The sequence below is a fragment of the Lichenostomus cassidix genome, chromosome 20, assembly GCF_008360975.1.
Source record: "Lichenostomus cassidix isolate B80296 chromosome 20, HeHo_3.0, whole genome shotgun sequence".
In the NCBI taxonomy this organism is placed as follows: Eukaryota; Metazoa; Chordata; class Aves; order Passeriformes; family Meliphagidae; genus Lichenostomus; species Lichenostomus cassidix.
In genome coordinates this window covers 8,922,854-8,937,604 of record NC_139500.1, presented here as the reverse complement: position 1 = coordinate 8,937,604, position 14,751 = coordinate 8,922,854, and the positions used below count along the sequence as shown (strand labels likewise).

The window sequence follows — 14,751 nt, the reverse complement described above, 5'->3', positions numbered from 1 at the left end:
GGAGTTATGGCTGGGAACAGTCAGGATATAATGCTGCAAATTAATTCACAATGACACTGACATAAATCAACAACAATGAAGTGATCAAGTGCTACATTAGTGATTTTGAACTAAAATGTGATGCTTAGTACATGTATGTGTATTTGTCAAAAATTCACAGGCTGCAATCTCTACAAAGCCCTAGTCCTCAGTAGTCTCAGTAAGCTGCTGCTGCTTTATATTCAATTATGTAACTTTAAGACTGAAAATACATGTTTAGGATGCACAAAACAGTGCCTGATGGTCTGTAACCAAGACTTCATTAATATTAAATTTCAGATGGAACTGTAGTTTTATGTGCTCTGGGCTATTTTTCAGAGATCACAGGTGAACTTTAGCAGCTGGACAGCATAATTTGTACAGTCTGAAGAGGACTGAGTAATTTTAAGCAGCAGAGCAGAGAGATGTCAAATTATTCAACCAGAGCAAAAATTGCTCCATCATTAATAAGTTCAAGACGAGCTGAAATTTCCTCCTATTAAAAGCAGAACGTGTAACACTTTTAATCTCTTTACGAGGACAAGTCTCCCCATAATTATGGCTTATCTCAAATTAAATCAAAGCAAAACACTCCCAACAGGTTCTGCTATTAATAAGAAACTCCTAAATGAACATAAAAATCAACACTAGGTATCCTAAAACTCTTAATGAATAAGGTGTGAGAGACATCTAAGGAGAAGAGTACCAACACTCACCCAAAGCTGTAGCATCTATAGTGAGAACCCTTCCAAAAATAGGGGAGGAAATCCTCGCAGTAATTGAAGGTGCTTACGACCAGGTTACCTCCTTTTGTATCTCTTTTGCTTTAAATCTCAGACATGGTTATAAATATAAAGCAGCTTTCTTCCTCCATCACAAATTTTCAGTGGACACTTCGTGTCTTTCACCTCATTAGCTTCAATTGCTAATTTAGTCCAGCAGCCACAGCACAGTGACAGGCAGAGAGATGTGAAGGTACATCGAGAAAGAAGTGAATATTTCCTATTCTGCATCCTCTGGCTCTGCTCCTGATAAATCATAATGAGAAACAACCTCCTCATCAGTTTCCACGTCCAGCACCTGTGGGTAACAGCTCAGGCTCCCCAGATGGCACAGAACCAACTAAGCACTTCCCAACTCCCTCTCTATTCATAAGCCAGAAACTCATTTGCTTATCTAGAGAGAACAGAAAACAACATTGCAATGAACATTTTTTCCCCCCGAAGCTTGAAAATCTGCTGGTAAAAACAAATTTGGTTTTGAACTTCTGCAATGAATGAATTTAAGAGTTTACACTTTTTCTTACTCCTGCTCAGGAGTAAGGCTTTCTCCAGGGTTTATTCTGGTCCAGTAGAGAGTGAGTTTATTTTTAGAAGAGGCAGGTAGGCTCCAGTTTGCCTGTATGTGCATATGTATGAATGTGTATGGGACAGAGATGCACTTTTTAAGTGATTTACTACTACTCTGTCTCTTGGTTGAGTCTCCTGAAGCACACTGCCTCCTGTATATTGCTCAGGACTCTGTTACTCACACCTCCCATCTTCCCCAGGAAAAATGCTTCTGTCCAGAAAAAAAAATCCCCTACTTTCTATCCCCCACCAGCCTAAATACACAAGTGCTCAATAAGAAACAGTTAAAACCAGCAAAAATAGCTCTGTTAAACACATACATCCTTCCTCCAACTTCAGTGTCTCTGAAAATATAAATATTAACAGATAATTAACTTTGTCTTAGCATTGAAGCTTTGTCAAATACGCAGGACAACCAAAGGTGGATAAGCATCCCACTTATATCCTGAACTTAACTTCTCTTCATGCTTCAGTTTGCACAAAGCCCCTACTGCAATTACTAGGGCCAGCCTTCAAAAAGAAAAACAAAACACAACAAAAACCCCACAACAAAACGACAGCACACACAACTCCTCCCATCACTCAGAAATGCTGTCTGCATGTCCACGCAGCTTAAATACTCTTAAACAAATTTTGCTGGCCACTGCTTATGTCAAGCTTGCCAGCAAGGCTGCTATTAGAAGTCAAAAACCAACAGAACATTTATTTCTCTGTGAGGATTTGTATTCTCTACACCCCGAGAGTGGCAGTAGGATGATTCTTACAGTTCGAGAACAATTTAATCAATGTAGGAGTTTGTATAAGCAGCATGTTATTTAAAAGCATAATGCTGAGAGTGTTTTATGGCTCAATTATGACTAAATGGACCAATTTGCTTTAAACACAGAACTGTACCACTGGACATTAATAACACTAAGTAGTGGGAAGCTGCTGCAAGGAGCTATTATTGTCTATGGAGAAAACCAGAGGCAAAACAAGCACCTTTGGCCAAAATCTTTGACGCACACATGATGTAAATCCTGACAAGACGTGGAGTTATTCTCCACAGTAGCTGCATGAGCAATTTGGATAACGTGCCAGTGCACTTTTCTGGTCATCTAATGGTATTATCATCTATGGCTACCTCAGCTATACACCAGTGATACTTCAGTCAATTACAATATTAATGCAATCACATAATCCTTCTGCCACCCATACTCATTCTGCTGCTCACCTTGCAGCTTTTAGAGTCACTGCTTTATGTGAAAAATCTCAGGTTAACTCATGGGGAAAAAACGTTTCCTGAGTCTTGGCAGAAGCATTTCTCTGTCTTAGGTTTAAGTGTCACCCACTGGATGTCTCACACAGCCACCAAGATGACAAGCTTACTGTGAATCACTTTTCAAATAGGAAATTGCCAAGTTTGCATCTTAGCCCATTTAATTTGCTAATGAAGCTCAGTTCCCCCTCAAAAGGGGAAGTCCTTTTTAAAAAATGACACAACCATGCTTAGCAGTGTGGGCATGGTAAAAGCACAACAAACCCCAAATCACCCCAAACTGTGTATGAAGCCTGGATTTTTTTTTTTTAATTTTAATTTTGATTTTTAGCATTTACAAACTATTAAGAATTTTAACCAGCACATTACATTATGGAGGTAGAGACAACAGTGCTATTAAAGCTTCTGGTCTCCCTGTGCACCAGACACTGTATTGAATGTGTGCCACATGAACAAAAAACCCACACCCCACAGTCCTTCCCCTGTCTCCAGATTCCTCATTCATCTCAATCCAAAGACCAGACAGCCCAGCCCAACTCACACTACTGCTGGCAGTTCTGCATTCTCCAATATAATTCACCAATTATTTGATGCTTAAACAAGCAAGATGTATTTTAACAGAGAAAATAGGGCAAATTATAGTACTAGACAAACTAGATCCAATTTCACTTGGATCTGATTGTAGTGCAGCGTTCAAAGGAAGGCAACATTATTATAAAATTATGTTCCACTCTTTAAATCAAAGAGACAAATTCATGCCAAGAGTTCACTATCTAAACCAGTACTGCAAGGAAAGCAGAAAAAGCATAAAAAGGAGTAAAAAATGCTGCACTGTTTACTAGCACTATATATTCTCCCATAGAAAAATTAAAAAAAGACATTTCCAGACATTTTAACAGCTCAAAAGTTATTCCAGCTCTCAGACACAATGGAAATGTCTGTTATTACAAATCATTGCTCATCTATAGTCCTCCAGCTACATTTAAAGTTTTCCTGGAATAGTTTAACTGCAATCCATAAGTAATCTTTCAGCAATCGATTTAGAAGTAAAATGTGTCACAGCACAATTTAGGATCTGCAGTCTCAGGCAATCACTTGAGTGCTTTCAGAATGTGTAACAGAATGTCACAGTGACATTTTTAATGCTGCCTGACTATTTATATTGAGTGCCCAGAATAAAGCCAAGCAAATGAAAGAATTTAAGCAAACACAATTACAACTCAATTGACTGCAAAACAAAACTTCCCTTGCAATGTGAAATACTGGAATTTAAGATTCCTCTGAGCCTGAGAAGTCACAAATTGATTTATGCAAGAATCACTTTCAAGTCTACTGGAAGTTGTTTGCACTTTCAAAGCTATTGGAAGTTGTTTGCTAGAGATTTCTAAGACAATCCTATCTACAAAACATTGAAATATGATGCTGTAAACACTTTTTGCATTAAAAAGAAATATAACCAAACAAAAAACTAGTCAAGACACAGATTTATTTTTTTTAATTAGAAAGAAGGGCTGGAACACAACTTCAGAAACCTGAAGTTAAAAAGCCCAGGACACCTAGGGAAGCTATAATGCCATATAAAAAAACCCATAAGTTTTTTATTGGCTTAAAAATAGGTTCTATTGTGAGTCATAACACAAACAGCCAAAAAAATATATAGATCTCTTTAAAAATATGAATCGATGAAGCTCCTTCAAACTCAGTTGCTCCCAAACATTATTACATTTATATTTAAGATTACAAAACACCACTTGCTCCAGAGGGTTCTGCAGCAGGCTGATGAGCTTTAGGGCTAAATCCATTAAACTGAATGTTATGAATATGTAAATGGCAAGCTGGAAAATGGAGCTGTAGGCAATTCTCATGAAGGGTAAGCTGCTCAGAGATGCTGCCTTGCATCCCCAAAACAAACTGAGAGCTGCAGCAGCCAGCATTTCAGAGTTACACTACCACGGAAGGAGGAAAAACAGGTGTCAAGGAAAAGTTACCATTTTTATCAACATCAGATTTGCTGGAATCAAGCTACAAACTGTCAAAGTGCAGCAGAGAGGGGGATCACTGGGCATTGCTGTGTGAAGCCCATGATGGAAGTGTCCCTTTGTCACCCCACCTGCACCCAGGACCTCCAAACTTCCTCCAGCTGCTGCATCTCTGCCCACACCCAGCTGGGAACAGCTTGCACAGCAGCAGCTGAAGAACAGAGAGTTTTGAAGAAGCCTGAAGTCTAAGGAGGGATTAAAATAAAAGCTCCACTTTCTAGTCACGGAGATCTCGAGGTGCTGGAGCTGGTTGTGGAGCTCCCTCTGGAGGGTAGAGACTGCCCTGTAGTAAAGGCATTGCTGCATCCTCCTAACTCATCCTGCTCAAAACCAGAGCATGTCCTTGCCAAAGATATACTATCAAAGGCATCTCCTCGAGCCTCTGAACACCACTTCACAGACAGCACTAGGTGCTTTTGAGTTGCAAGCACTGCAGTCTTCAAAAGACAGCGAGAAGATAAGCACATGTCAAACACAGGATAAACTCAAGAAGTGCTTTACTTACACACAGTGCTGGCAGTGCAGGAGCACCAGACAGCAAAACCTCTGATATTGTGAGCCATTAAATGGAACAATACACAGTGATGATGAGAAACTGTCAGTGCTGTCTGTTGGTAAAGAAACTGCAGCTTCACCAGGTTTATTTAATACTGTTGAAATGTCCCTTACTTGGGATGACACTTTAGCTACTCTAAGCATCCATCCATCTCACCAGACTGACCTTGTTCCACCACACCATTGTCTCTGTCACCCTAAGCTGCTACACAGATTGACACCTCTGGGTTTTAATGTGCTGAATCATGTTTACCCAAGTTTGGGAAAACCTCTGAAGGTTTTCACCCTCAAACCCAACATCATTCCACATGCTTCAAAGGGCCCTGACAGGGAAGAAGCTTTCAACATAGAAATTCCTGAGGAAAGGTTTTTCAGAACTCCTGTTAAGAATAGCTAAAGGCTCAATAACAGACAGCCAAGGAAGTCTTTGGAAGCAGTGCCAGAGCCAAAAGAACAAGCCTTGCATGTGATGGTCATATTTGAGTACTGCTGAGCCCCCAGTCAGCACTTTCCTTAGTCCTTGAGCAAACAAACATCCAGGCTGGCAAACTGAGTCATCCCTGACTACCTCTGCCTCAGCACTGTGAGGTTAACAAACCAGTGGGAACAGATTTCTGTGAGAATCTGTAAATCAGAAAAGATTCCTTTTCTTGTAGACATACTTTTCCAGGAAGGCTCTTCCTGCCGTTTCTTTAATCAAAGAAATATTTTCAATCCTTTTCCAGCTCAAGCTGTAAGGTCTTCCACAGACTATCAGTCCCATAATTTTAAATCTTACATCCCCTGACAAGGCTTGTAGTTTTAGTAAGCTTTCCTCTTTTAGGGCAGAATGGATTTCAACTTGAATGTCTGAAACAGCAACACAGCTCATTTGGCTGTCCTCAGTGATTACAGTAACAATAAAGAAACACACCAGTCTAGAGAGATGCCAGTCCCTCCCACTGCATGTCCTGCTGTGCTTGAAGCCTGCAAGATATTTGTCATTCCATATATCTGGCTCTTCATTGGATGCATCAATCCTAAAACAGACTTGCTGCTTTCAGATGCCAGGTTACAGGCAGATCATCTTCTAAAGCAACACACTTTTTTTGATTAACCCTCTGTTAGGGTCCCTCTCTACATTCTGTGAAAAATACAAAACCAGCAAAAATGAACTGACCAAAAAAAAATTACTAGCTAGAATCAGATCTTGTTTGATTAACACAGAAGCTTGTGGAAATTGTGCACATCAGCTATACCAAGTGCAAGACTAAAAAGCATGGCTTGAAACTTGGACCTAGAAAGGTTTCTCTGTCAGAGAACACTGACCTAAGAGTTTTAGCTCCCTAGAACCAAAAGACACAACAATCTACCAAAAACATCCAAGCAGGTTGGGAACACATATCACAGCCCACATGAAGATTTAAGTCATATTCCAGAAATCAGAGATGTTTCCTTACTTTTCATGGTGCCCTCCTCCTCCTCCTCCTCTGTGTTGATGACCATTGTTCCCAGCTGGGACTCCAGGGTGCCATCGTGCTCTATCATGGTGTTGGCTCCATCCCCCATGGTGCTCACAGCTCGGATTGTGCCAGTTTCATCTCCACTCGCCCTCACCATCGTACCCGAATCCGTCTCGTCCTCCTCCTGTTCAAACATGCCACAAATATAGATTTTACTGATGGTGGTGAAGCACCATGAAGAATGGCTGTGTTTAAGGATCCTGGCAAGTCACACTAATTCAGAGGTTTTTACAGAGACACACACACACAAGTGACTTTTGGTTTATGCACTTTGTTCTCTCCCTGTCATCTCCAAACAGGTAATGAAAAGTAATGAATACTTTTCTGCTAGCATGATATATAAGAGAATAGATAAATCATCAGCAGGAACTTCTCAATGCAAGTTGTACCTCATTTCTGAGCTGGTGATGTGTCTGTAAGAGTAAATTAGAAAACTCAATCAGTCATTAGTATTTCTATTCATGCTGCCAGTTCTGACCCTAAACCACTGTCTCCAGTGTTACAGCTACTGAGGAGCCACCAGTTAACTTGACAGCAATAGGTCTAAGTCTGGAGATTATGAGGCACATGGAAGGAAAAGCCTCATCCTACTTTTTTTCTACTTTTAACATTTAAGTAATTTTACTCGTTATAAACTTGAGGAGCACTGAAGAAAAACGAACTGCATTAGCAAATCTTTGAAAAGGATTCAAATAAACTATCAAAGTTTGGTAACTTTTTTCAATGAAAATTATTTTTATCTTTCCGTTTGTTAACAGGAATTAATAATAGAAGTTGGAATTCCTGCTGCCAAAGCTTAAGAGACTGACTCTGTAGGAAAACACAACCTCTTCAAACCAATTCCAGCAGAACAATTTTCTGGCAGAGAGCTATGCTAGACAAAGGCAGCAGTTTCATCAGGTGATGTGTGCTTCACCAAATATGGATTGTGACTACGATTTCATGAAGAACAAGGTCAGGATTTCCACAATCCATTTAGCTTCTTGGAAATGTGGACCAGCTAAACAACTGCATGAACAGAAGTCCCTTTCTAGGTTTACAGCACAGTTTTTAGGCATCTCACTTTAGATGAGATGCTCATGTTTTGTTCTCAGGATGAAATTCACATTCTTTATGTGACCATGGCCTTACTGATCTGTGTTAGTGTTAGAGGGAAAACACACAGGTATTGCACATCAAGCTGTAATATTACATCTCAGTATCATGGAAAGAGAGAATTCACCTCTCCACATTCTCGTGTTCTGAGCATTTTACCTGTTGTGTCAAGAGTGTCTATGAAATTTACTTTCCAACCTCAAAACCTCAAGAGAAAAGGAAACTACACAAGATGTTAACTGAGCAAAAGTAATTTTGTGTGGAGTTGAGTGGGTGAGAGGAAGTAATAAATTTGTTAGCTACACATCATTTAACAGAGGACTACATCAGAACTTTGCACGGCACTTGGGAAGTGTTTGGGAAGCTTTTCTACCAGCAGACACAGAGTAGAGAAGCTTCAGGAAAACACAAACACTAACAGAGAGGACTCAACTCCACGACACAGACACCATCTCTCAGCATGGTGACCCCAGATCAGTCAGAAATGAAGAAGGGACAGCAGGGACAAAACTCAGGGCAGGGACAGTACTCATAGAATTGACATCATGGCAACATGACCAACCAAGTTACTTCCACACTGAATAAATATCCAGTCCTAGACTGCAAAACCAGATGCACAATGTGTTCAGCACAGATACTGTGGACCATGCTGTTCACGTGTCACCCCTGAACAGGGCTGGCATACAATGCCTTGTGCTGCCCATTTCATTTATTCAGGCTGAAGCAGGCAGAGGCTCAAACCCCAGCTTTCAACATGCTTCCCAAATTCACATGCTGTAACCACTGAAACAGAGAGCCAAACTGAAATTCACAGCAAGCCCTGGACACTTCCCATGCCCTCACCTCAGGCTTCTGTCGGTTGCTCTTGTGTAGAAGAAAGTTTCTATAAGGGATGTTCTAAAGCACAATAGTAAAACAACACAACAGACTTACATCACTGTCCATCAGAAATTATATTATTATTCTATACGAGGAGAGCAGTCTAAGGCCTCAATCTACAATGAAAAAATTCTCACTTATAAGTAACAAATAACAACATAATCCAACTAGGAAAATGTACCAAGTCTTCTGCATACAGTACTTTGTAGTCCTACTTAATCTTAGCTCTCAAGCTACACTCTAAGGTGAACAGTACCCCACACATGCTGCCTGTCCCACTCAAATACAGCTTGAGCAGTGAGCCAGCATCAGGTTTACACATTCATAAAGCAGAAAACTCCAGAACTAAGTCAAATCCACTGGCAATCGGACAAAATATTGCAAAAACAAAACCCAAAGTAGTTAAGTGTTATGAAAGGAGCAAAAGTTTGGACTTTGCACACTGTTGCTAATAAATACTCACTGAATTTTCTTCATCCTCCTGATCGAGCTCACGCTGCTGTGCCTCTTGGCGTTTCAGCTTGATGTCCATTGCTTCATTAATGAGGTCCCGCAGAATTGAGACTCCTTTGGCACTTTTAACAAACGGATGCTGAGAAATAGTTTAAAAACAAATTAAGCACTGCATCCAAAGCGGGATATAACAGTAAAACACTGTTGCTATGGCCTACTTCAAATAAAATTAAGGTTTAACTCGAAACATTACTTAAATAAAAATCCAGTTTTTCTGTTTGGCACAGGAGGGAGACCTTCCACCCTCCAAGCAAGATCGTGCTCCAAGGGCACTACTGATGTGAGACCTTGGGCTCATTCACCTCCCACAACTCCACTTACTTCTTTCCTTAGCTTAGCTGTCAAGAAGCAATTACACAGACCATTACCATGCCAAGAACATTCTGAGCAACCACTTACACTCAGCTCTGCCCTGTTTAGTGTTTTAAGAGACAGTTTCTTGGCAGTGCTGGTGGGAATTTGAAAGCAAAACAACAAATCCAAACCAAACAAAACCAGCAAACCAACAACAAACTCCGAAAGCCAAAACAACAAAAACAACCCAGAGAAGACAAAGGAAGTTAAAGTCAGACTGGTTCTTAGAGGAGAACTGAAAAGCTGAAGTTGAGTGTGAGATTTTTAAAATGAGTTATTAAAAAGTAATATCTGTAGTGAGCAAGAAATGAAACCAACATCTCAAGAGCCACACAGCACAGCCTACCCTGGGCAAGCCTCCCCCAGAGCTTATGCTCTCCTAAGAAAAGGCAGACCTGCAGAAGTTGTGTTGCAGTGGCTCGCTGCTCTGGGCTCTTCACAAGGCACTGCTTCACAAAGTCAGTAAAATTGTCTGACCAGAGCTCTGGTTTCCGGAATGTTGGAGGTGGATTGGTAGGAATCATGAAAATTGCCTGAAAGCAGAAGAATATTCCAGATTTTCAAAACAAAGCTTAAAACCAACAATTCAGAATAAATACACCCAAACACTAAAGAACAGTGTACTTTTCAAGGTGCTGCCTCTGAGGAGTTTATGCCAATATTACATACAAATCTGCTCACAGGGATCAAGTAGCAAGGAAACAGACTTTTCTCACTAGGTGCTCACACATGGCTGAGCCATTATGTGCCCCCACAAGTGTGAATCTGGCACTTTTAAGTCTTTAAAATTTGAGCTTGCATTAAAAAAAAAAAAAATCCACTTTGGATAATCCCACTGAAAATATGTTTCATCACATCCAACACAGAGCATCAGCTATGCCTTAAGAGATGAAGATTGTGATTTTTTAATTCCCATGCAGATTCTTCTTGACAAACACCTGTTTTTCATTTAATCAACAGTACAAAGAACTGACAGAAAACAACTTGCTCTATACATTAAAAGCAAGGCTACATGCTGATACTTGGTTCAGCCAGCTATAACGGCAAACCTTTTCCATATAGCAATACATTTAAAAAGGCCACAGTCCTTACCCTCATGGGATGAATATCTGCATATGGTGGCTTGCCCTCAGCCATTTCTATTGCAGTGATTCCCAGAGACCAGATGTCTGCAACACAATTATACCCAATTTCCTGAATCACTTCTGGAGCCATCCAGAATGGGGTCCCTATGACTGTGTTCCGCTTTGCCATGGTGTCCTGAGAAAGAGGGAAGGATAAAGATACAGACTATGGCAACTGTATTAGCCACAAACAGTTATTAATGAATTATCACCCTAATTATCTTGCACAGATGGAGATTATTAGACTTAGCAAGACTGGAATATGGAAGCCTGCAAAGAAGAATTAAAATGTGCTCATAGAACTTAAAAATATCCTGAAGAAATCAGCAAATGCAAACCATTACTTAAGTATAACAGCTTCCAAAGAGGAAGATCTGTTCTAATCTGCTGATGGTTTAGCATCTCATGCTGATGCAAAGTGCTAAAAACCAGCTAGGAACAACTTGCCAAAGTCTCCACAAGTCCATCACTCTAGCATGGAGGTTAAGAAGATAAACTGAAATGTCCACAGCTGTCCTGCTTTTACTTACTGTAAGCTGTCCTGCCACTCCAAAATCAGCAAGTTTAGCATGTCCTTCTGTATTTAGCAATATATTTCCAGCTTTGATGTCTCTGTGTATTTTCCTCATAAAATGCAGGTATTCAAGTCCTTTCAGCGTCGATTGCACTATCGTAGCAATTTCCTCCTCTGTGAGCTGAAGAAGGGAAGAGTTACTGCCAACGTATCAGTGGCTGAGATAAAGCACCATTGTGCTTTGGTCTGTATTTTACTAAGATTCACTAATTGCCACTTAATTGCCTTCACTAAAGGCTGCCATACTGATGGGGAATTAATTAGTGACTTACAGCATTATGTAGCAGAATCAGATTGCACACATATACAAAGCTATAATATTTCAAATGCCATAACCCTTTCTCAACTAGTAATTCTTACCCTGCAATAAGCAAAGGCAAAGTAAGGTCTTATTTGGAATTAATCTGGGTTTTCAGGAAAACCAACACACCAAAACCTGCTCCACCAATATAACCATCCAGATAACCAAAACTCAATCAATGTAATCAGTTTTCTCATTTTCAGAGGAACAAAGGACCTGCATCTCAAGTTAGGGCCAATGGTTGTGTCAGGCACTGAACACTGAGAATTATGCCCAAACTACTCAGCTTCCCTGAGCTGCTGGACACCCATATTTCCCATCCACACACTCAAAGGAGAAAGGACATACAGTTTTGTTTCGTAACCGAATAATGTCAGACACAGATCCAGCACCACAGTATTCCATGACTATCCATAGGTCTGTGTTCTTAAAATAGCTGCCGTAGTATTTCACCACATGTGGACTGTGAAAAAAGAAGGAAAAAACAAATGGTCAAAGACCAGTTAACCAGCATCACTGAGTAAGCACAACACACTTCAGAGACCCCAAATATGTTTTAGAAACTCAGTGCTGAAGTGCCACTTAAAACCTGATCAAAAGTATTCCAGAAAACCCTGAATTCTGCACAGGGCTAGCACAGTCCTGCCAAGCCTGTTCACACAGCAGGGCTCATATGACCTGCCAGTAAGTCACTCCAGGGAGCTAAACTGTCCAACAAATCCCAGGGAAACAAGGAGCGATTAGCCTTCAGTCTGCTTCAGCTCTCTGGAACAGGTTACAGCAGGGTCAGTGCTGGGGAAGATGAGGGAATGGGAAACAGGTCACAGCAGTCCCTGGTAAAGCTGCTGCAGAGCATTTGCAACCAATGGGAAACATTAAATAAAGTCCACAATTTGCTGGAAAACAGCTATCATGGTCACTAAGACAAATTTTCCCCCACTATCACATGAACCTACTTGTCTCTATAATTTAGTACAGGAGATATTTTAGGATGTAAGTACAACCTAAGACTCCCTCTCAGTCAGCTATCTGGTTGCCCAAAAAGCAAACAAAGTAGTAAAATACATTGGTCAGAAAAACTATGCATCCTCTGGAACAGGTAAAGCAGAAACTTAACAGAAAGACTGTCTCTGATTTGATGGAAATGGAGCTAAGGAACAAAAGTGTGTTTAATCCATTCTCTGCTGAACATTTTCTAATGAAAAACTCTAAAACTAGCACATCAGTCACACTGCATAGTGTCCCTTAATGCTTGCACAGAAAATGTGATGCTCCAGTGATTCACTCCCTCTGCTGTTCACAACAGCAAGGTCTCATTTTAGGCCTTACAGTACTAATATTTAATTTAAGAGACATCTAGTAATGCATTTCAAGTTACACAGTGAGATTTTTCAGGAAAAATTTCAAGGTACACTCTGCTGCCTGCCCTTAAGTCATCTTCATTTAAATATAGTGAGAGTGGAATGCAACAGAGTGACCGGGACCACAGTTCTATATTGCTCTTGTAATTTATTTTAAAAGGCTTTCCATGCAGGAAGTCCTTAAAAGTAATGTTTCTTAAGGCCAGATTCATAATACCAGAAGAAATGAGTGCATTTTAATCCTTCAGGATTGGACACACTTTGAGAGGGTCTTCCCTACCCACAAGCTCTTCACTGGCTAAGTCACTGCAGCATCTTTTCCCATGAAAACATGCACAGAGAGGGACAACCATCAGCCCAGAGAGCTGCCAGCAGGTTATTCTGGGGATGCTCACATCAGCAGACAGCTTGTACTGCAGCAGAGCCTGCACAGGCACAACAGGACCAGGACAGACAGTCCTGCCACCGCAGCAGGTGACAGCAGGGAGGCTGTGCCCATGCAAGAGCAGTCATGCATTAGTGGCTCTCATCCACGTGCTCTTTGAAAAACAAACCAAAAAACCTCCTTCTAACAGTTTTCCGTGCCTTGTTGGGAAGCCACCACCCCTGTGGAGAGGGGAGCTGCTGCTCAGCACCCAATCAAGTTACCACTGTTCAACAAGCAGCAGTGCTTGGGCAGAACAGTGACTGCTCACACGCTTGGCTCTTGGCTGGCAGCAGTGCAGGGTTACTTGACTCAGCTCAGTGCTGCTCTTGCTGCAAGCTACATTTCTGTTGTCTTACCTTTGCACTACCCAAAGGGTCAGCTAACATGGCTCAGTGCATACGAGGTAACTTGATTGTACAAGTCCTGCCTTTTAAAAAACATTTAAGGCAACATCATGGCTTTCATTTGATTAAATGCCAGGTGACAGGTGATACTTTTCCTTGCATCCTGCTACAGGGTTTTGCAGCACACACTTACCTGTCACATTGCTGCATTATGGATATTTCCTTTATGATCTCTTGCAGGTCAGACTCCACAGGAACTTGTTTAATTGCAACAACTTGACCCGTTTCTTTATGGATGGCTTTGAACACGCTGCCATAAGAACTAGAAAACAAAATATTAAACAAACACTGAATAAAGTAACAGTTTAAAAATGCAAATGTTATGGCTTTGCTTTTTGCAAGTGTAACCATCAGCTAAAACATTAACTATCCTTTTATTAAAAACATTTTGTATTTTAACGTAAATAATCAGTCCACTAACTTTTAAACACTGTAATACAAATATGTCAGCACAGTGAGGAAAGAGTCAACCATCATTATACTAACCATAGCTTTGGAACGGCCTTTCGCAAAATTCAATGACTAAAATTCTCCTTTTCCCGCACAGAGTACAAGATGAGCATCAGTAAGAACTACAACTCTGGTCAGAGAGGTTTGCTTGTTCTTGTCAGATGTTATCATTCTTACTTCCAGCTTCTGTACTTACAGCAGCCAGGCAGATTTACAACTCAGTCTTTTCAAATGAACTGCTTAAGGCAGTGGACATGTCACTCACTGAGCATTACCATGCTGCTCTGCCTCACCAAGTGGCACAATGTCACTGAAGTTCGCTTCCACCAGGCAGATCTTCCTCAAGAGGCACCAGGGATGAACTACAAAACCTCTTGAGTTCCCACAGGTCTACCAACTCCAGGCTGGCATTTTTCAATGTTTTAACTCCCTACTGCTGACCCATAACCTACTATTTGGATTAAGATATTACACTCTTGGAAAACAAATTCTTTGTTCTGTTACTAACCAAACACTGTCGCTGTGTTGGTACATACTTTTCAGAAATA

General features: G+C 40.7%; 1 protein-coding gene across 2 annotated transcripts in view; it reads right to left on the bottom strand.

The window, feature by feature from the left end:
• The window catches only part of STK4 (serine/threonine kinase 4), a 45,418-nt gene that overhangs the window by 27,747 nt on the left and 2,920 nt on the right, over window positions 1–14,751 (bottom strand). Inside the window, exons 3-10 of one of the 2 annotated variants that reach the window (XM_085079584.1) lie at window positions 13,887–14,015; window positions 11,910–12,024; window positions 11,217–11,381; window positions 10,655–10,822; window positions 9,958–10,095; window positions 9,159–9,287; window positions 8,660–8,713; window positions 6,659–6,845 (exon numbers count right to left, since the gene is read on the bottom strand). In XM_085079584.1, the coding sequence (XP_084935710.1) occupies window positions 6,659–6,845; window positions 8,660–8,713; window positions 9,159–9,287; window positions 9,958–10,095; window positions 10,655–10,822; window positions 11,217–11,381; window positions 11,910–12,024; window positions 13,887–14,015 (1,085 nt within the window). The remainder of the gene's footprint in view (window positions 1–6,658; window positions 6,846–8,659; window positions 8,714–9,158; window positions 9,288–9,957; window positions 10,096–10,654; window positions 10,823–11,216; window positions 11,382–11,909; window positions 12,025–13,886; window positions 14,016–14,751) is intronic. The other variant, XM_085079585.1, reaches the window with a different exon arrangement.